This window comes from Moschus berezovskii, chromosome 14, assembly GCF_049115385.1.
Source record: "Moschus berezovskii isolate FMDL1 chromosome 14, NW_MosBer_1.0, whole genome shotgun sequence".
Classification (NCBI taxonomy): domain Eukaryota; kingdom Metazoa; phylum Chordata; class Mammalia; order Artiodactyla; family Moschidae; genus Moschus; species Moschus berezovskii.
Genome location: NC_142473.1, coordinates 45,249,423 through 45,270,444, shown reverse-complemented (window position 1 = coordinate 45,270,444; position 21,022 = coordinate 45,249,423). Strand labels below are relative to the sequence as shown.

The following is a 21,022-nucleotide window of genomic DNA, read 5'->3' as shown; positions in this document are numbered from 1 at the left end:
TGCACTCAGGCCCTGCTGGCCTTCAAAGCCAAATGCACTGGGGAATGCTCCCAATGCCAGACCCCCAGGCAGAGAAGCTTGATGGGAGGCTTAGAACTCACTCCTGTAGGAGAACCTCTGAAATATAATTATCGTTCAGTTTGTGGGTCATCACACGGTCGGTATAGGATTTAATTACATTGTGAAAGCACCCCTCTTACCATCTCACTGTGGCTTCTTGTTTGTCTTTGGATGTAGAATACCATTTTTTTTTTGTAGGTTCCAGTCTTTTTCGTTGATGGTCACTCAGCAGTTAGTTGTGATTTTGGTGTTTCCATGAGAGGACGTGAGTGCAATTCCTTCTACTGTGCCATCTTGTCTCCTCCTGAGTTGAATCTTTAATATATCTTTCATTTGTTTCCTTTTACATACTTCCGTCTGCCTTCTTAAAATATAGAATATAGTTTAAAGATATTGATTTTTCTACTCATTAGGGATGGGTCATCATTTCCTACTTTGATGCATGCCTGTTAATTTTAAATCGAATGGCAAACACTGTGATTTTTATGTTGATGAGTGCTAGGTATATTATTTCCATAGATATTCTTGAGCTTTGTTCTTTGACAATGTGAATTTACTTGTAAATATTTTGAGCCTTTTGAGGCTTGCTTTTTAGTATTTTAAGATTGTCCCAGAATAGCGTTTATTTTATTTTTATTTTTTTATTTACTTTTGGCTGTGCTGGTACTTTGTTACTGCTCTGGCTTTTCTCTAGTTGTGGCAAGCAGGGGCTACTCTTCATTGCAGTTTGTGGGCTTCTCATTCTTGTTGCGGAGCAGGGATTCTAGGACACGTGGGCTCAATAGTTGCGGTTCCCAGGCTCTAGAACACAAGCTCAGTAGTTGTGGCACACAGCCTTAGTTGCTCTGCAGCATGTGGCATCTTCCTGGACTAGGGATTGAACCTGTGTCTCCTGCATTGGCAGGCGGATTCTTTACCACTGAGCCACCAAGGAAACCCCCCAGAATAACCTTTAGATTAGGCCTAATTTGGTTCCACTACTGAGACAATACTCTTCTGTCTGCTCTTATCTGATGCCTATGTATTATGATTTTCTTTTCACTGTGGCTGGTGGTAAGTGAAGTGAGCTCAGGGATTCTTTCCTTGGTTCTTTCCCTTGCCTCGGTAGTTTCTTCACATGTATATGCTGATAAGTACTCAACTGAATATGCAGGGAGGACCATTACATATCTCTGGAGCATGCTATTTGCACATCTTTCTTCTCTTCAGTATTCTGCTCTGTAAATTCTAGCTGAATTGACCCACTTGAATTTCTAACCTCTTTTCAGCTCAGGGAGATTGCTGAACTCTAGCTGCGTTCTTCTGCCTACATTGTAATCTGGAAGGTAGCTTACCTTGTTTGTTTCTATTTCCACAGTGATCACTGTCCTGTGTTATCTGTTACTTAATATTTTTAAACTATTGTTTCATATATTTCATCTCTTCTTTTTAGTTGTTTAAGGTGGAGAAGGTAAATCCAACCTGCTATTTCATTTCGGCTCATAGTGGAAGTTTTTTGGAGTTAACAATAAATAATAACATAAACAAATATATCAGGTGGCTAAAGTGCTGTGGAGAAACCTGAAGCCAGAAAGGGAGGTGAAGTGGATTGCAATTTTAAATTGAATGGTGAGAAGAGAGTTTGAGAAATTGGCTCTTTTGATTATCTTTTGTGTACCCACACACTTAATGACTTCTGCTCATGGATGTGCAGTTTGGGCAAACCTGGACAGGGTCGGCTTGTTCTGCTCTGCATGGCGTCAGTTGGGGCATCTGAAAGTCTGGGGGCTGGAATCATCTGAATGTTTCCTCACATGTATGGTGCTTGATGCTAGTTGCCAGATGGCATCTCAGTTGGGTTGTGGTTAGACCATCTACACATGACCTTCTCATATGGCTACTTGGCTCCTACACAGCATCGTGGCCAAATTCCAAGGATGAGCATCTGAGGGAAAGCCAGGAAGAAGCTTTATTGCCTTTTCTAACCCAATCTTGAAAGTAATGTTATGTATCATAGAAAGTCACACAGGCTAGCCCATATTAAAAGGAGCTGGAATTAGACTCCTAATCTTGCTGGGAGGCATGTCAAAGAATTTGTGGACACTTGTTTAAACCACCACATATCACTTCCTGGCCTTTCGGCTAAGATCAAGTGTAAAGCCACCACAATGATAATTTGTGAAAAGAAGGTAAGGATATCTAAAGGAAGAGCATCACATGTACAGTGTACAGAAATGGAAAGATTCTGAGGCTAGTGGTTACTTGATGCCTTAGATTTGTTTATTGCTGAATTCCCTTGTGCAGTGTCAGCTCCTTGAAGGCAAGGGCTTTTATTCACCACTATTTTCTTAGTACCTAAAACAGTGTTTGACAGATAGTTGTAATTTAATTCTTATTTGTGGAAGAAATACTCAGCCTATTGGTGCCAGGTAATCAAAAAATCATAAAAATGAATATGTAATCTTTGATATACTAATTCTTTCTTTAGGAAATAATCTTCAGGGAAAACTGTACAAATAAGCAAAGCTATAGCAGAAATTTGAAAGTGTCTTAATGTCCGTTAACAGAATAGTTAAATAAATTTTGATTGGACTGTATAATGGAAAACTGCAGTTTTCAAACTCAGTGTTTTGGCCCAGAAAGATGAGTGAGTGTTGAGGGGAAAGGAACAGAATTTAAATGATGGTGTTCACAATGATTCTTTTGCATAGAATGGAGAGGATCTAATAGGATGTATATCAAATTGTTAATAAGTGCTATCAGAGAAGGCAATGGCAAGCCACTCCAGTACTCTTGCCTAGAAAATTGCACGGACAGAGGAGCCTGGTGGTCTGCAGTCCATGGGGTCGCTACTAGCCTGAGCAACTTCACTTTCACTTTCACACATTGGAGAAGAAAATGGCAACCCACTCCAGTGTTCTTGCCTGGAGAATCCCAGGGACAGCGGAGCCTGGTCAGCTGCCGTCTATGGGGTTGCACAGAGTCGGACATGACTGAAGCGACTTAGCAGCAGCTATAGGAGTTATTAGACTTGCTTGTCAAAAAATATGTACTACCATTATAGTAGAAACACATTTCTATTGTAAAAGAAAACTGTAAAAATTTTTAATTGATGTAGAATAGTATCTAAGCTACTGTGAATGCCTGACTCTTTGCGATCCCTTGGACTGCAGCCTACCAGGCTCCTCTATCCATGGTATTTTCCAGGCAAGGATACTGGAGTGGTTTGCCATTTCTTTCTCCAGGGGAATCTTCCCAACCCAGGGATCAAACCTAGGTCTCCTGCACTGCAGGCGGACTCTCTACTGTCTGAGCTACCAGGGAAGCCCGTGAATGATAAAAAGCACCTTTTAAATTAATATGTTGGTTTCCTTTTATTAATTAAAGAAGGTGGAGAAAAACAAAATTTATACAGAAAAAGTGTGGAATGTTAAACCAAGATTTTTCAAGAGATTATGTCTTGATTATAGGTTATCCTATAGATAACTGGTATAGACTTCTACTTATAAGTTCTGAATGTAATATACAGTGTGATGACTGTAGTTAACAATACTGTATAGTGGAAAGTTGTTAAGATAATAGGACTTAAAAGTTCTCATCCCATGGACAAAAAAAACTATTGTCAGATGATAGGTGTTAACTAAACTTATTGTAGTAATTAATCATTTTGGAATATATACTTTAATCAAATCATTATGTTGTACACCTTAAAACTATTACAGAGTTATATGTTAATTATATCTCAATAATACTAGGAAAATATGTGACTTAGAACATTTGATTTATACACAGTTCTGAAGCTACCACTCTTTGTTAAAATGTGGTTGTTTTCCATGTTAATATCATATTTATCACCATAACATAGGCTTTCCGTAACTTTCAAGAGTAATTGAGGTTTAAGGTTAAAATTACAAATATAATTTATGCATGAAATCTTAGATGGTGTAATAATACTTAAATTCACACATATTTTGTTGCAAAAATGCCTTTAGGTTAATTGTTCTCATTTCACTGTCTTATCTCTTTATTCTAAAGAAATGATTTGTAATTTATTTTGTTCTTATATACCATAGGATGTGTTTTGGAGATGCAGACAAAATATCTTTGATGAAATGAAGAAGAAATTTTTACAGGTAGACTGCTGATGTAATTGCTTTAGTGTGATAATCAGCAGAGCAAGTAACAGCATGTTAGTATTTTTGTTTAATAACAAGGCATGTCTTAAGTTTTATGGTTGTTTGCCTATTTTATTTCTACCTGATTTTAATAATAAGTCACCTGAAATGAATATATGTCTGATAGCACCTTGTCTTTAACAAATGAATGAGGTGGGAAAATGATGTAAAACACTATAGAACACTTTGTTTTGACTTTTGGGTATAGTAGTTGTCTATTTTATAAAGATATATTTATTTTATGAAATATTAATTGTTCTGAGATTAAGTCCTTTAATAATTTACAGAGTCAAGACCCACAAGTCTTAACTTGAAAAATTAAATAGAAATTAAAAACAACCTGTATGCACTAGAAACTTAAACATTCCTCTGATGTAACATCCCATTCTAACCTTTACTTAATACCTCATTTCACCCAGACCCCTTGATCTCTAGGCTCAGGTTCTTTATTTAATTTCTTCTATTCTCTCTAGGTGATCTGTGGCAAGAGACCACTTAGAAAATACATTAGAGTTTGGTGGGGAGTTGGAATAAAATAGAGGGAGGGTCTTAAAAATAAAGTAATCTTTTTCTCATTTAAGTTAAGACTCCCAGGACTACCCCAGGAATTGTTACTTGTTGAGGTACAAACGGACAATCTGAAGAGGCTGATAAATTTAATAAATTTCAGTCAGCAAAAATGTTTACACCGTCAGTTGTTTTTTCCAGTTTGTGGCAGTGTATTAACCATGAACTGTGGATACCCAGAAGGGTAATTTTCTAAGGCCTCATTTCTTGGTTCATAGCAGTTTCTTTATCAAGAAGTAGATAAAATGGACTGTGTCTGTCTGTGTGTGTGTGAGGGGATGTATTTTTAAGTTTATAACCATAGTATTATTTATAATAACATTGAAAAGAAAGTCCTGAGAGAAAATGAGTTGACAGATTTAAGAGGTGAAGAGGTCCTTTCTTAATGTTTTAAAATTCTTCTTAAATTAGTTTTTTTCTTAGAAAAATCTTAATCTTGATCGCTTTGATTTTGTTTGATATTAACCTTTCTGCGTGTGAACACCGTTTTAAATATATGCATTAATTATGCACCTTGTTTTGTGTTTCTTTAGTAAGAAATACCTAGGAATTTTTTTTTATGAAACAAAAGTTATGATATTAACTTCAGAGAACACAGATTTGAACTTAAAACTGTTCAGAATACCAAAAATAGGAGATAAGATGACTTGAGAGGCACACATCCCTTTAATCAGACTCAGAGACTTCTTAGGCGGAAGGACCATCTGTGTCGACCACTTCTAGATGTTCCAACAGTGATCCTATCTTTGGGCGGACCATATATTTGCAGTGTTTTTATCCCAGTATATTTTACCTTTTGTAAATAAGACTATCATTTTTTGTTTGTTTTTTCAAGGATTCTTTTTTTCAGGATTTGCTAGGAAATCTGTTTCTATGGAGAGCATAAAGACAGATTACTCTCTTAGCTTACGGTGTTAATATAACTACTGTTGACTGTCCCCTTTTTCTCACAAATGTAGTATTACTGTGAGTTGCCCACAAAGTAAGTAGTCTTAATTTTATACTTTGTACCTTTTTTGTAATTGACTAGATTTTCTTTATAGAGAATTTTATGCCCTTCTAATAGCTCACCAAATATAGATTAAATATTTTCTCAAGTGGGACATGCTTTAGGCTTTTCTAAAACTTTGCACTTTTTTTTTCTTAACTATTGTCTCTTATTCATTATAGAACTTTAACTAACTTGAAAATTGTGCTCACTTCCCTAAATTAAGATGTATATTCAGATGCTTTACCTTAATGTTGGATGTAATATTTAAATGGACACCCTCCCACTACCAGCCACCATCACTAATGCTATCACATATTTTTTCCAACCAGCGCTTGCATGTGCTTGAATGTGTTTCTGTTATCTATTACTATGGAACAGTTTACCCCAGAACTTTATGGCTTAAAACAGCTAGTTTATTTGTTCACAATTCTTTGAGATGGGATTTGGGCAAAGGCTTAACCAGTCAGTTTTCCGCTCTACATAGCATTATCTGGGATCATTACTTGGCTGCATTTGGGTGGTGACTAGCTTTGGATGGAATGTCCAAGAAGGCTTTTCTCACTTATCAGGCACCCCAGTGCTCCACTAAGTGGTCATTTTCTGTGTGGTGGTCCCAGGGTAAATGAATTTTTTTTGCTTGGCTGAACATTCCAAGAGATCCAAAAGCAGACGTTTGCTGCTTTAAATCACACAGAATCACTTCTGTCACATTCTGTTGGTCCTAGTTGGTCACAAGGCTGGCCCAGATTCATTGGAAGAGGAAAAAGAAAAAGAATAGCAAAGAATTTGTAGCCATCTTTAATTCACCTCAGTATGGTGGTGTTTTTTGCTTTGGGCATAAGTAAGATCAATCAGGGGTAGAGCTCCAAAGAAATTAAGGAAAAAAAGGACACCCCTATTTTCCTAATTCTAAGAAATACTTTTTACCTTTTAAGTGTTTTGGAAATGTGTATGATTAGTATAATATTGTAGAGTTTTGTTTTTTTTATCCCTCTTGGAAAGCTAAGATTGGTACACCTTATTGATGAAACCTTAAAATTGGGGAAAAGATTTTATTTTCTTATTAGTTCCTAAATTGGGAGGCAAGAGGAGGAAAGAGATTTTGCTTCAGTGTAATTAGTGTTGGCATTCATGGTAACAAAAATTCACATGTAATCCATGGATGATAGCCATATAATAGATTAAGTTTGGACTGAAAAATGGGTCAAGAGGTTGAGTATAAAGTAATAGAATTTACTTGTGACTGTCTTAGAACCTTAAAGAAAACCAAAGCTTGTTTAAGTTATCCTAGAATTGAATTTAAGAACAATATGTGATTGACCCAGAAATTCTTATAGGAAGCTTAAGAAAACAGAAAAATGAACAAAATTTTATATAGGTATTCATCACAAAATTACTGCTAGAGTGTAAAAAAAGTCAGTAAAATAAAATTGATGGAACAAATTATTATTAATCCATGTAATAAAATACTATTGTTAAAATGATGAGTTAGAAAAAACTTGACAAGGAAAGATTACTTATATGTATATAAGTTAAGAAAGACATTTCAAAACAGCATATATATTCTATCTGAACATTTGTGTTTTAAAAGCATGCATGTATATATCTGTTTGTGTATGTGTAGTAAAAATATTTGGAAAAATATAGACCAAAATGTTCAGTTACCTGGGTTATGAATTACAGTTAATTTCCACTTTTTCCTTTGTGCTCTTTTTTTTTTTTAAAGGAACAAACATTCTTAACATGCAGTGAACAGAAAAGAAAGTTGTTGTTATTAAGAAGAATAAAAGACATATATAAAATTAACTTTTGTGTTTACTACAGTTCATTTTGCCTTCAGATGAGATTCCATTGGGGCTAATTTTACCAACATCTGGATGTGGGAGAGGAGGCTGGAGTGCCTGTAGCTTGTACTCACTTATTTAGGGAAAGAACCAGGAATTGCTGATGGCCATATAATGTTGTCATATCACCATTCTTAGGTATACTGCTATGCCAGTGCTTCTGATTCCTGAATCCTTAGGTAGAGTTCTCTTCCTTGGACCCCTAACTCGAACTTATCTGAAGCTTTAAAATCTGGCCACAATGGTGCTTTTCACCTGGAAGACTTGAGTCTACTTCTGAAGTATACTATTGAAACTGTAAAAGCAGATCTTTTGTAGTTGAAATTTATTTTGAGTTTCTCCTTCCTTTATTGTAAACCAGAGTTTAAAAAGGGTCTATTTTTTATTTCTCAGTTTGACATTAAAATGTGTAAAACCATCTATTGCAAGTGTTAATATAACATCCTAAGTTTTCAGCTAAAGACTTTTTTATTATCCTGTTTATTTGATTAAAAATGTATTTTTCTTTGTTTTTAAAGGGGTATTATTGGTAATTAAATATCTTGCTTTGTGTGAAATATAGTGCTAGCCAATCTTAAACAATGAACTTCTTTTATGGCAACTTCTGTTCTAAACTATCTGGATTAACCTTAGTTTAAGTAATCTTTTACAAATCCTAAATTGTATTGATATATGGCAGAAACTAATTACCATTATATTACCTTGCCAAACAAAAACTGTGGCTGTTCTGTCTACAGTACTCGTCAGTGATAATAAGTATTCTTATTTTAAAATGGATAATCCAGAAGCAGCAGAAGACTGAGGTTGATATTATTGTGTTTTGTTTTGTTTTTTTTAAGAAGGAAAGAAATACATTCTTGTATACAGTACCAGTTCATATGGTTCACGTTTGTGCAAAAGCCTTTTGTGGGGATGGTGAAAGAAAATGACTGCCTCACTAGACTTGGAGGGAAAGGAAGAGATTTACATAATCAGACTTGCATATTAAAATGTTGTTCTGGATGGAAGGAAAATAAGAGTGAGAGAAACTATTGCCATATCTTAATGTAAAATTCTGATTACTGTAGGCAGGAATAAAGAGGAAAGGAATAGTTCAGGAGATATTCAGATGGTAGAAATGATAGAATTTGGTAATTATGTGAGATGAAGAAGAGGGAAGAAGTGAAGAATATGCTTACCTATCTGGTTTCGGCAGTCTGTAGATGATGGTACCATTCGTTGAGTTGGGCATAACAGGAGGAGGGAAAGAGCTTATTTCACTACAGTGTCTGATGTAGCCAACTATCCCTGTGGAATATAGGAAAAAAGTCTCTAACAGCTTGAGGGAATGCATAGCTTCCTTGAGAAAATCTTTTTCAAAATTTTTCTTCTCAGATTTATGGGCTAGATGAAAAAGAATGAAAAAAATTTGCGATCCTAATTCCTTGTACATTGATGAAAGAAAAGTATTTTTTTCCTGGCTTACCTTTACCCCTCTGCTGGCTAGTCTGTTTGGGTAAGCTTGTTAGCTCCTAACACACTGATAAATGGGGTAAATGGGGTTTTTGGACATTCGATCTTCAGGTATGACAAGGACAACATAAAGATCAGGATACTTGATTGCTTATATCCTTTAGTTATGGATTTTTTGGTCTGAGATAATCCTTATTGCATTTCTATACAGTTCCCTTTCGGTTTCCTCAGGAAACCCAGAAATGCTAGATATAACTGTGCTAGCGTAGTAGTGACACATTTTTAAGGATCAAATTTTGTTGTTTTCAACTGAAAATTGCTCAGGTAAACTATCTTTATGGGCTTGTTGGTCATTGATTTGCATCCTTAAAAGGTGAAAGCAAATATCCATAAGAACAACAGCTGATTCTTATATATTCCCCAGTTTTCCCAAAACAAACATACATGGTGCTTTATATGTTTGACATATCCAGTAGAGTGTATTTCAGACATAAAACAGTAATATTCACACAGAATAGTATTTTGTGTTGTTTTGCATTTAATGGTAGAAAACAATAATTATATTTTTACTTTAAAGATAAAAAATATATTTTTTAAAATTTCAGATAGAAAATGCTGCTGAAGAACCAAGAGTCTTATGTATAATACAAGATACTACTAATTCAAAGACGGTGAATGAACGGATCACTTTAAATTTACCAGCTTCTACTCCACTCAGAAGGCTCTTTGAAGATGTGGCCAACAAAGTAGGCTACATCAATGGAACCTTTGATTTGGTGTGGGGGAATGGAATCAATACTGCTGATATGGTAAAACTCTAAACCGAAAGCATCTTTTCTTAAGCTGCTAATAATATTATAGTTGCTGTTATTATTAATGAGTATATTAAATTCTGGAACCCTTCTTGATATCATAAGCAAAACTCTAGAGTGTTTGTGCAATTCATCCCTTTACCTTCATTTGGAATTCAGCATTTGATTATCTTAAAGTCTGCACAGTGTTATTTTGTTAGTTTTTTTTATTCGTGTGAGTTGATTATCACAAGATTGTGTCATCTCTGAAAAAATTTCCAACATTTACTGAATTGGATAATACTCATTTTAAATATTTAAATGCCTCTATAGAAGAATAAGAGGTGTGGGATATTGCTTGATTTGCCTTTAAAATTGATGATATTTTGCCTTCTATTTCATAATGTATTTTTTTAAAATATAGAACTAGTGTTTTTAAGAAGGCAATGGCAAGCCACTCCAGTACTATTGCCTAGAAAATCCCATGGATGGAGGAGCCTGGTAGGCTGCAGTCCGTGGTGTCGCTAAGGGTTGGATATGACTGAGTGACTTCACTTTCACTTTTCACTTTGACACATTGGAGAAGGAAATGGCAACCCACTCCAGTGTTCTTGCCTGGAGAATCCCAGGGACGGGGGATCCTGGTGGGCTTCCGTCATGGGGTCACACAGAGTCGGACACGACTGAAGTGACTTAGCAGCAGCAGTGTTTTTAAATGGGAAAAGAATCTGAAAAAATAATAGCTATATATGTGTAACGAATCACTTTGCTGTATGCCTGACACTAACACATTGTAAGTCAGTTATACTCCAATATAAAATAAAATTGTATTTCAATGTGTACTTACAGAAAAACCTAGTGTTTTAAATTAGCCAGCCTTTCCCCTGTGAAATTGGTCAGTAAAATGAGAAACGATATTTAATCTGAAACTTTGAATACTATGTTTTACATTACTATGTAACTTACAGTGTTGCCTGTTTTTCAACTTAAAAGAGTCCTACACTACCATATATGTTTGCCTAAGTCCTGTTTATCTTTTACTTTTAAGAAACTTTACTTGATGTTTCCCCATGCCACTTTAAAAGTAATCTTTGTCTTTGTCCTCTTACTGTGCTTTTTCTTCTACTATGCCACTTATATAGGCTTTTTATTATGATTGTTATTCATTTGTGTTTTCCCACTTGATAGAATGTAGTTTGATGGCTGGGACCGCAGTATTAGTTTGTATCCTCCAAAGATACTATCCCTAAGCACTCAAAAAGCATTTGTTAACATCTGCAGTAGTTGCAAATAGCACTGTTCCAGGATTAACTATTTTTCTTTTTTCAACTGTGACTGTTTTTAAGTAGTTAGTTTTTGTGTTTTAATTTGCCTACCGGGCATTTCTACAAGTATACTCTTACCTTACTGTGCAGTGCCGCATGTATACTTCTCTAAAAACCTAATGCATTTATCTACTCTCCCTTTTATACACACAGACTCATATTTATTACGTTAAACCCTCCCTCCCCATGTGTTCTAGCTATATCACCTCATCTATTATGCCTAAGAGGTGCTGAGCATTCTGGTTCCTGTCAGAATATAAAGGAACCAAAGATCCCTTTCTTTCTTTCTTTCTTTCTTTCTTGTGGCTTCTCTTAGCTTCTAGTTCTCTGTGTCATATTTTTCTCATGGATTTCTACATGTGAGCCAAAGTTAAGTGAGTTTTGATAAATTTATTTTATTTAACTATTTATTTACATAACACTTACTTTGTGCTTATTATGTGCCTAGTTTTGTTCTGATACTAGACTTTATACAAATATAACCTTATTTAATTCTTTAAACCATCCTATGAGGTAAGTACTATCACAGCTTTGTATTAAGGGTGAGGAAACTGAGTCATGGGGAAGGGAAGTAACTTGTGCCAAGTCACACAAATAATAAAGTGGCAGAATCTCTTAGAGTAAATTTTTTTGTCCTTAATACCTATACTTTTGTATAATGTTAATTTTCTAAGAAATAAAGGCATCTCCATAAAATAAGGCCTTCTGAAGAGAGAATCCTCATGTCTTTGAAACATTAAAAACATCTCTTAATGAACAAAACAGTTTTTTTTTTTTAATTGGTGGATAATTGCTTTACAATTTTGTGTTGGATTCTGCCATACAACAACGCAAGTCAGTCATAATTATATTAATATATATATCCTTTCCCTCCTGAGCTGCCCTCTCCTCCCCATCCTGCCCCTCTAGGTCATCACAGAGTAACAGGCTGGGCTCCTTGTGTTATTTAGCAACTTCCCACTGTCTGCTAATATTTAACACATGATAGGTATACATATCAACGCTGCTTTCTCAATTTGTCCCACCCTCACCTCCCCCCATTGTGTCCACAAGCCCGTTCTCTACCAGATTCTCAAAATAGTATTAAAACAAAAGAGTAGGGCGTTCATCCTGTCCTTCATTTTTCTCAGCAGTAGACTGGAGTGTTGGGTTAGTAGGGCTTGGGGCATGCAGAGTTCTAGCTCTAATCTACTAACGAGTGTATCAGAATGACAGCTAGCATTTAAATTGCCCTGCCAGATAAAAGAGGTAAAGAATAAACATGTTAGATGTTTATTTTTCAGAGGATTGATCACTTCTGTCTCCCTGGGATCCTCTGAATCCTGGCAGTAGACTTGAAGTGTAGGTATCATTTATTAGGACAGGCTTTTCCGTCATTTCTAAAAGCGCCCTTTTTTAAATATTACATGATTATGTAAGTTGGGTTGCTTGTGCATAGTGTTTCCTTATATGGGAATTCTTATTATATTCCTATATCAAAACAGGTTTTTAGTTATATAAAATATTCTTTAGTTAGTTTTCATGAAAACCCATTGAATACTGTTTTGCATACATTTTAGAGAACATCGAAACACAAACGCTTATAATTCCTTTGTGTGTGGCACTTCAGTGTTTTTAGACTTTGGGAAATGTGAACAGATGGGATACCTGTCAGTATGTACCCTGTCACTGGCCTTAGCCATCCCAGTTCACGAATAGATGAATGAGTTCAAATCTAGATTGACAGAATTTATCAGAATCTTCATTTTTAAAAAATACTGCTTACGCCCAATAATTGTAGATACGTGTCTATTTACATGTTACTTATTTTATTATTATCATTAATGTTTCACATTATCTGAGTTGTTTTTTATTTTTTTTTAATACCTGTAGGCTCCACTGGATCATACCAGTGATAAGTCTCTTCTTGATGCTAATTTTGAGCCAGGAAAGAAGAACTTTCTGCATTTGACAGATAAAGATGGTGAACAGCCTCAGATACTGCTGGTAAACTATTTAGAAAGCCCTATACTCATAATTTTTGTGCACTGTCACCTACTATTTGTGAAGCAGTTTTTCAAAGGAGAGAGGAGAGATGTGCTTTATATAACTTATGTATAATAAATAATTTTTATGTTTTCTTTTGGTTTGTTGTAAATATGTATGTTAACATGGTTGCACTGGGTGTCCATAGCACCTTTGTTTGTGTGCAGTCTCTTGCCACACTGATAATCACCACTACAACAAGTATGGCGATGGGTCTAGGATCTCTTACTGCATTTCAGTGGCTTTTTCTTTGGTTAAGCATTTGCTTGTCTGCTGTAAATCTTTGGCAGTTTTGCCAGGTTTTCTGGTGTTTTGGTAGAGAAACAGACCCCCAGAATTAGCTACTCTGTTGTTTTTGCCCCCACTCCCACCCCTCCCTTTTTTAGAATGACTAGTTTGTAAAGTTATGATTTATTTCTGTTCTCTTAGTGTTTGCTGCAATTCATATTTCAATAGGATTTCCTGTCTAGTTCAGTGACTTTAGTGATCATTGAATCTAGTAACTCCTAATTTGAGAGGCATTCACTGAAAAAACCTGGTCTGATTTAACTTGCTGCTTTACAGACTGAGTAAACTAAGGCTCACAGAGTTTATGAACTTTTTCAGATCCCTTCTCTTTAATGAAACTTTCCTCAGGAAAAGTTCTTCTGTTTGATGCTTTTCATTTAGGAGTCTGTTGTGAATTAGAGTGCCTCTCTGGATAGTAGACAGTAGTTAAACATAGGGCATCCATTTCAAAGCAATACCAGAAAATGTTCTAACCTACCTTAATCTCACTGTTCATCTTTATGACATCATGAGAAGATTTAGATTAGTCTGAGTAGCATTGAAACTAAACTAGCTATTAATTTGGGGATTCTTGTTTTAAAATTCTTAGTAATTACTCTTCAACTCTGTCTTAGTTGCTTGTGCTGATTTTATATCCTTTATTCCCTTTGCACATTTTCCTCATTGATAGAGGACGTTTGTTACTGGAGATAATAGGAACCTTTCCATTTCATTCAATACTTATTGAGTATTCACTACCTTCCAGGCCTACTTAGCAAGGATGATAGAAAAATAAATGATAAACTCTGTCATCAAGTAGTTTATAACTGTACTTTTGATTGATTAGTAAGAAATCGCTCTCATTTAAGCAAAATTGAAAAAGAATTAAAGAAATTTGAGAAAGTAAGAACTTTGGAAGGAGACATAAGCATTTCTGTAAAGTGTTTTATATTGGGCATGTTTCAGACCTTCCTGTGGAAAATAGTCAGGGAATGTCTTGATGGTGCTGGTAATGCCTTGTCTTTTTTTCATTGCCTCAGGAATTCGTATGCCTTTTTTCATTGTTTTAGCAGTATTTACCACTCAGTAAATATTGGTTATGCTGTATTTTAGGAGGATTCCAGTGCTGGGGATGACAGTGTTCATGACAAATTTATTGGTCCACTTCCAAGAGAAGGTTCTGTGGGCTCTACCAGTGATTATGTCAGCCAAAGCTACTCCTATTCATCTATTTTGAATAAATCAGAAACTGGTAAGATTTATGATTGTTGTATTTTCATAAAATCATAGGGCAGTAAACCTAGAATAATCTTAGCCATCTAAACCTTATCTTCTCATTTTATGGATTAGAAAACTCAGACCCAAAACAAGATCACTAGTGAGCAGAAGCAAAATTAGAGAAAGGATGGTTTCCCTTTCCCTCATCTCGTTGTTATCTTTATTGTTACTGCTGCTGCTGCTGCTAAGTCGCTTCAGTCGTGTCCAACTCTGCGATCCCATAGACGGCAGCCCACCAGGCTCCTCCGTCCATGGGATTTTCCGGGCAAGGACACTGGAATGGGGTGCCATCGCCTTCTCTGCATTGTTTAGTAAAAAAAAAAAAAAAGATTTTGAAAGAAATAATTTCTTTTTGATAATTTTTCATCTTGAATTTAATCTTAAGTTTTTCTCTGGAAAGGAATGTATAATATCTGTCAGTGTGGATTACAGTAGATTTATGGAGATAACTCATCTGGAAACAAATGGGTCAGGCTTATTTTATTAGAACTACTGTGTTATCTTCTGCTTGAATCTAATCATATGTTTGACATTAATCATGTAATTTAAAAATTCCTGCTAACTTATCTCTCAATATGTTATTTTTAAAACTAACAAATTTTTGAATTTTTTTCAATTTTTTGAGCTAGTAGAATTGCTTTATTTATGCAATTTTTATTAATATATAAGACTGGTTAATTGCCTGAAAATGTAATCTGAATCATTTTACTTATCATTTTGCTTTTGCTTGTATAGCTAGTTAATGTTATTTCATGCTAGGTATAGTTTCAGAGTGTTTACTCTTAGAACTTCAAGACAGAATTGATTGTAAATATAACACACAGTTATCTAGTATAAGGGCTTCCCTGGTGGCTCAGCTGGTAAAGAATTCGCCTGCAATGCGGGAGACCTAGGTTCGATCCCTGGGTTGGGAAGAGAATGGCTACCCACTTCAGTATTCTGGCCTGGAGAATTCCATGGACTGTATAGTCCATGGGGTCGCAAAGAGTTGGACACAACTGAGTGACTTTCATTTTCATCTAGTATAAAAAGAGAACTATATAATTACATGTAGGTTTTGTTATAATGTGTTCTGGAGTTTTCCACTTACTATATTTTGTAATTGCAATATAGAATAATGTCCTCACAGCTAAGCATTTGTACAAGCTTAATGGCATATTTGTTCTGGAAATAGTAAAAACTTGTCAGGTTTGGTATTTACGATCAATTTATATAAATAGAACTTTTTGTAGCTAACTACCAAGAATAAAAGAGAAAGCAGAAGTATCTTTTATTTCAGATAATAGCAAATAAGAAAGTTGCTTCTCATTACACTGTCAAGAGTAGTGATTCTCAAAATTTTATTTCCTTAAAAATCATTTTGGGATACTTGTTAAAAATGTAGGTTCTGAGGCATTAGTCCCAAAATACTGATTTAGTTACTCTTGAGTAGACTGGATAAATTGCATTTTGTTTTAAATAAGTTCCCTTAGATTTTTGTAAGATAGTTGAAATACTTTGAGAAAGTTCCAGATTTAACAAGTCAGGATTCTTGAAATTTTTGCTATGTATTCTGACAACCAGCTCAGTCCTTATGCAAGAAGTATTTACAGAACTCCTACTTTGTACTGAATAATGTATAGCTCTCTGATGCCTGTAAATTCCTAGAGACTAAAATATCCTTTTAAAAAAATGGTCTCTGATTATTTGAATGTAATACATGTTCATTGTCATATTGTAAATGAAGAAAGTGGAAATTTCTGACAGTACAATTAACAGAAACTGCTTTAATGATTTTGTTTATTTTTGTCTTCTCTCCATCTGAATACTTTCAAGAAAATGAGGAAATTGTTGTGAACAGAGTTTTAATCTATATTTTTCATGTAATGTATGAGGAGCATTTTTCAGTATTAAGTAGTATTTTAGTATGGGTTTTAAATGGTTAAAAATTAGTGTTTCATTATATGATTTAGATATTTAACCTATAATTATTAATGATGTTATAATGAACATTATTGTAAGTTTTTATTTTCATTTGTGATTATTTCCTTAGGGTAAGTTTCTAGAAATTGAATTACTGAGTTGAAATTTACTAAAGATATTTTTATAGGACTCTGATATACATCGCCATGTAATCACAGTCTTCATTGCCGACTATCGTTCCTCACACAGTTCTACTGCACTCTTCTCCCTACTTGTACATTTTCCTCAGTGTTCTGGAGTACTGCCTTTCTGAATTAAAACAGTCTGTATACATCCAAACGAATTGGTGCTCAAAAACTGTTAGTGACTTTTGAATTGGCATTTTGCTTCAGAATTTATTGAAATGCACAAAATGTTTTCATTGAAAAATACTTTCATGATTTCAACTCAAAACTGCAGGAACACTTCTCTCCATAATTCAGTGAGGTTGGGTACTTATTCTTTTCTGTCTTCTTGCCTACTGATTCCTTCTGGTGGCCAATTACTGTTAATTGGAGATGGTTGGAAGTGAGGTGCACTTAAAAAATGAAGGAGTGGATTGAAAGCTGATTGGACTCGCAGGTGATTAAAAATCACATGACTGAAGTGTTCTATCATTTAAATCTGAGATATCTTTCCTTGGCCAGTTTCTTTAACAGTTCTTTTCTTTATATCTACTTCGAGTTGGCCAGTTTCATTCTACTTCATTTGGTCTCGTAGAGTTCTTCATTTCTTATTGGTTCTGTTCAGGATTTCTTTCTGTGTTTGCTGTTATTGTTCTGTACAGAATGGCATATGTTCTTATGTTTTCTTCCCTTATTTACTTATACTTATGATATTGACTCATGACTATTTGAGATAGAGGGCCACTTGATAATAGTTCTCATTTGAAATTTTTTGATTTAGACAGTTTTTAATGACAGATTCTTATTAGTTCTGTAGCATTTTATCTTTTTAATCTCACTAAAACCTTCATACTTTTGCAAAATAATAGTACTTTTATTTGACACACTGGTCATTCTGTTAAATATGGTGCTAAATGAAGTACAAAAGACCATACATTTCTATCTGATTGTTATTGCTAGTGGTAAAATAAAGAGCAGTAGAAAAATTGTTATTACTCCCTCCTTCCCTTAAACCCCTCCCCCTGCCACTTTTTTTTAAGCCCAGGGAAGGGAAACAAGGTCACAAATAAATGGTGTATGATTGATCTTCAGTTCAGTTCAGTTCAGTTGCTCAGTCGTGTCCGACTCTCCGCAACCCCATGAATCACAGCATGCCAGGCCTCCCTGTCCATCACCAACTCCCGGAGTACACTCAAACTCATGTCCACAGAGTCGGTGATGCCGTCCAGCCATCTCATTCTCTGTCGTCCCCTTCTCCTTCCGCCCCCAACCTTTCCCAGCATCAGAGTCTTTTCCAGTGAGTCAGCTTGTCGCATGAGGTGGCCAAAGTATTGCAGTTTCAGCTTTAGCATCAGTCCCTCCAATGAACATCCAGGATTGATCTCCTCTAGAATGGACTGGTTGGATCTCCTTGCAGTATAAGGGACTCTCAAGAGTCTTCTCCAACACCACAGTTCAAAAGCATTGATTCTTCGGCGATCAGCTTTCTTCACAGTCCAACTCTCACATCCATACATGACCACGGGAAAAACCATTGCCTTGACTAGACGGACCTTGGTTGGCAAAGTAATGTCTCTGCTTTTTAATATACTATCAAGGTTGGTCATCACTTTCCTGCCAAGGAGCAAGCGTCTTTTAATTTCATGGCTGCAATCAGCATCTGCAGTGATTTTGGAGCCCCCCAAAATAAAGTCTGACACTGTTTCCACTGTTTTTCCATCTATTTCCCATGAAGTGATGGGACCAGATGCCATGATCTTTGTTTTCTGAATGTTGAGCTTCAAGCCAACCTTTTCACTCTCCTCTTTCACTTTCATCAAGAGGCTTTTGAGCTCCTCTTCACTTTCTGCCATAAGGGTACTGTCATCTGCATATCTGAGGTTATTGATATTTCTCCCAGCAATCTTGATTCCAGCTTGTGCTTCTTCCAGCCCAGCGTTCTCATGATATACTCTGCATATAAGTTAAATAAGCAAGGTGACAATATACAACCTTGACGTACACCTTTTCCTATTTGGAACCAGTCTGTTGTTCCATGTCCAGTTCTAACTTAGGGTACACAAAAGACAGTAGTACCTTGATAGTATCTTGCCTTTTAAGGCTACTGGTAGAGTGGTTGTCCCTGACTATTGAGGAATTGGGGAAGGAGGTGGAAAAGAAGCAGGGGCAGAAAACTGGGTCTCCTTGCTCAAGTGCTGTTGTTTGTGGGAAAGAATCCATTATCAGTTCAAGTAGCTTATAGATTTGTGTTGCTTGTAAGTCATACTCACTTCTCCCTCATAGGTACCTGCTACTGTGCTAAGTAGTAGGATAGAGAGATAAATTAGATTCAACCCCTCCTCTCACTGTTGGGGAACATATACAAATAAATAAACAATTATAGAACAGTGAATTAAAAGCTCTAATAAGGATTAAGGACAGTATGCTGTAAGAAAAACTCAGGTGACACGTGTTGATTAGGAATTGAAGCAGTTTATAATTATATAACAATATAGAGTAAATATATAGACATGTGTTCACAGTATTCTTAAAGATGAAGGCATTAGAAATCAAAGCTTGAACCTTCAGTTCAGTCGCTCAGTCATGTCTTGACTCTGCGACCCCATGAATCACAGCACGCCAGGCCTCCCTGTCCATCACCAACTCCCGGAGTTCACTCAAACTCATGTCCATCAAGTCGGTGATGCCATCCAGCCATCTCATTCTCTGTCGTCCCCTTCTCCTCCTGCCCCCAATCCCTCCCAGCATCAGCGTCTTTTCCAGTGAGTCAACTCTTTGCATGAGGTGGCCAAAGTATTGGAGCTTCAGCTTTAGCATCAGTCCTTCCAGTGAACACCCAGGACTGATCTCCTTTAGAATGGACTGGTTGGATCTCCTTGCAGTCCAAGGGACTCTCAAGAGTCTTCTCCAACACCACAGTTCAAAAGCATCAATTCTTCGGCGATCAGCTTTCTTCACAGTCCAACTCTCACATCCGTACATGACCACTGGAAAAACCATAGCCCTGACTAGACGGACCTTTGTTGGCAAAGTAATGTCTCTGCTTTTTAATATACTATCTAGATTAGTCATAACTTTCCTTCCAAGGAGTATCTTAATTTCATGGCTGATTTCAGCATCTGCAGTGATTTTGGAGCCCCAAAAAATAAAGTCTGACACTGTTTCCACTGTTTCCCCATCTATTTCCCATGAAGTGATGGGACCAGATGCCATGATCTTCGTTTTCTGAATGTTGAGCTTCAAGCCAACCTTTTCACTCTCCTCTTTCACTTTCATCAAGAGGCTCTTTAGTTCCTCTTCACTTTCTGCCATAAGGGTGGTGTCATCTGCATATCTGAGGTTATTGATATTTCTCCCAGCAATCTTGATTCTAGCTTGTGCTGCTTCCAGCCCAGCGTTCCTCATGATGTACTCTGCATAGAAGTTAAATAAGCAGGGTGACAGTATACAGCCTTGACGTACTCCTTTTCCTATTTGGAACCAGTCTGTTTTTCTGTGTCCAGCTCTTAACTGTTGCTTCCTGACCTGCATACAGGTTTCTCAAGAGGCAGATCAGGTGGTCTGGTATTCCTATCTCTTTCAGAATTTTCCACAGTTTATTGTGATCCACACAGTCAAAGGCTTTGGCATAGTCAATGAAGCAGAAGTAGATGTTTTTCTGGAACTCTTGCTTTTCCATGATCCAGCGGATGTTGGCAATTTGATCTCTGGTTCCTCTGCTTAGTCCTCTGCTAGAACCTTACTCCAGAGTAAAAGATAGGCAACTACTTGGTCTCTTCTTAGAACTGTACAAGTGCAGATAGTGTGGAATCTGTTCCTCTTTTCCACAACTGAACCAAAGGTCATTCTGCATTTGTTGATCTTTTTCATCACCTTAGTTAGCAATATCGTTTGTCTACAAAGTTTGCCACTATCTTACTCACAAAAGATATTTTTGTTAATTCTTGGAAAATTGAAAAATGTATTTCAGAGAGCTTCAGTGAATGCCTTTGGCATGTATTGACAAAAGATTTAAGTTTTTTTGAGATAGCTAAGTCTTTCAGTATAAAGTGGGAGTAAATAAATTTAATTATTAAGCAATGTGTTTACCACATTTTATTCAAATAATGAGGTATAATAAAATAATGAGGCTGATATGTTTGTGTGTGTGTATGCATACCTCATAAACTGGGCCTGAAGCCTACTTCAAAGGAGAAGTTCCA

The 21,022-nt window shown here is 36.0% G+C and overlaps 1 protein-coding gene across 3 annotated transcripts in view; it reads left to right on the top strand.

Annotated features, from left to right (window-relative positions):
* Positions 1–21,022, top strand: part of USP47 (ubiquitin specific peptidase 47) — a 110,128-nt gene that overhangs the window by 27,168 nt on the left and 61,938 nt on the right. Inside the window, exons 2-5 of one of the 3 annotated variants that reach the window (XM_055423361.2) lie at positions 4,113–4,172; positions 9,674–9,814; positions 13,057–13,170; positions 14,590–14,728. In XM_055423361.2, the coding sequence (XP_055279336.1) occupies positions 4,113–4,172; positions 9,674–9,814; positions 13,057–13,170; positions 14,590–14,728 (454 nt within the window). Of the gene's footprint in view, positions 1–4,112; positions 4,173–9,673; positions 9,878–13,056; positions 13,171–14,589; positions 14,729–21,022 lie in introns of all 3 variants that reach the window. The other 2 variants (XM_055423359.2, XM_055423360.2) reach the window with 2 other exon arrangements.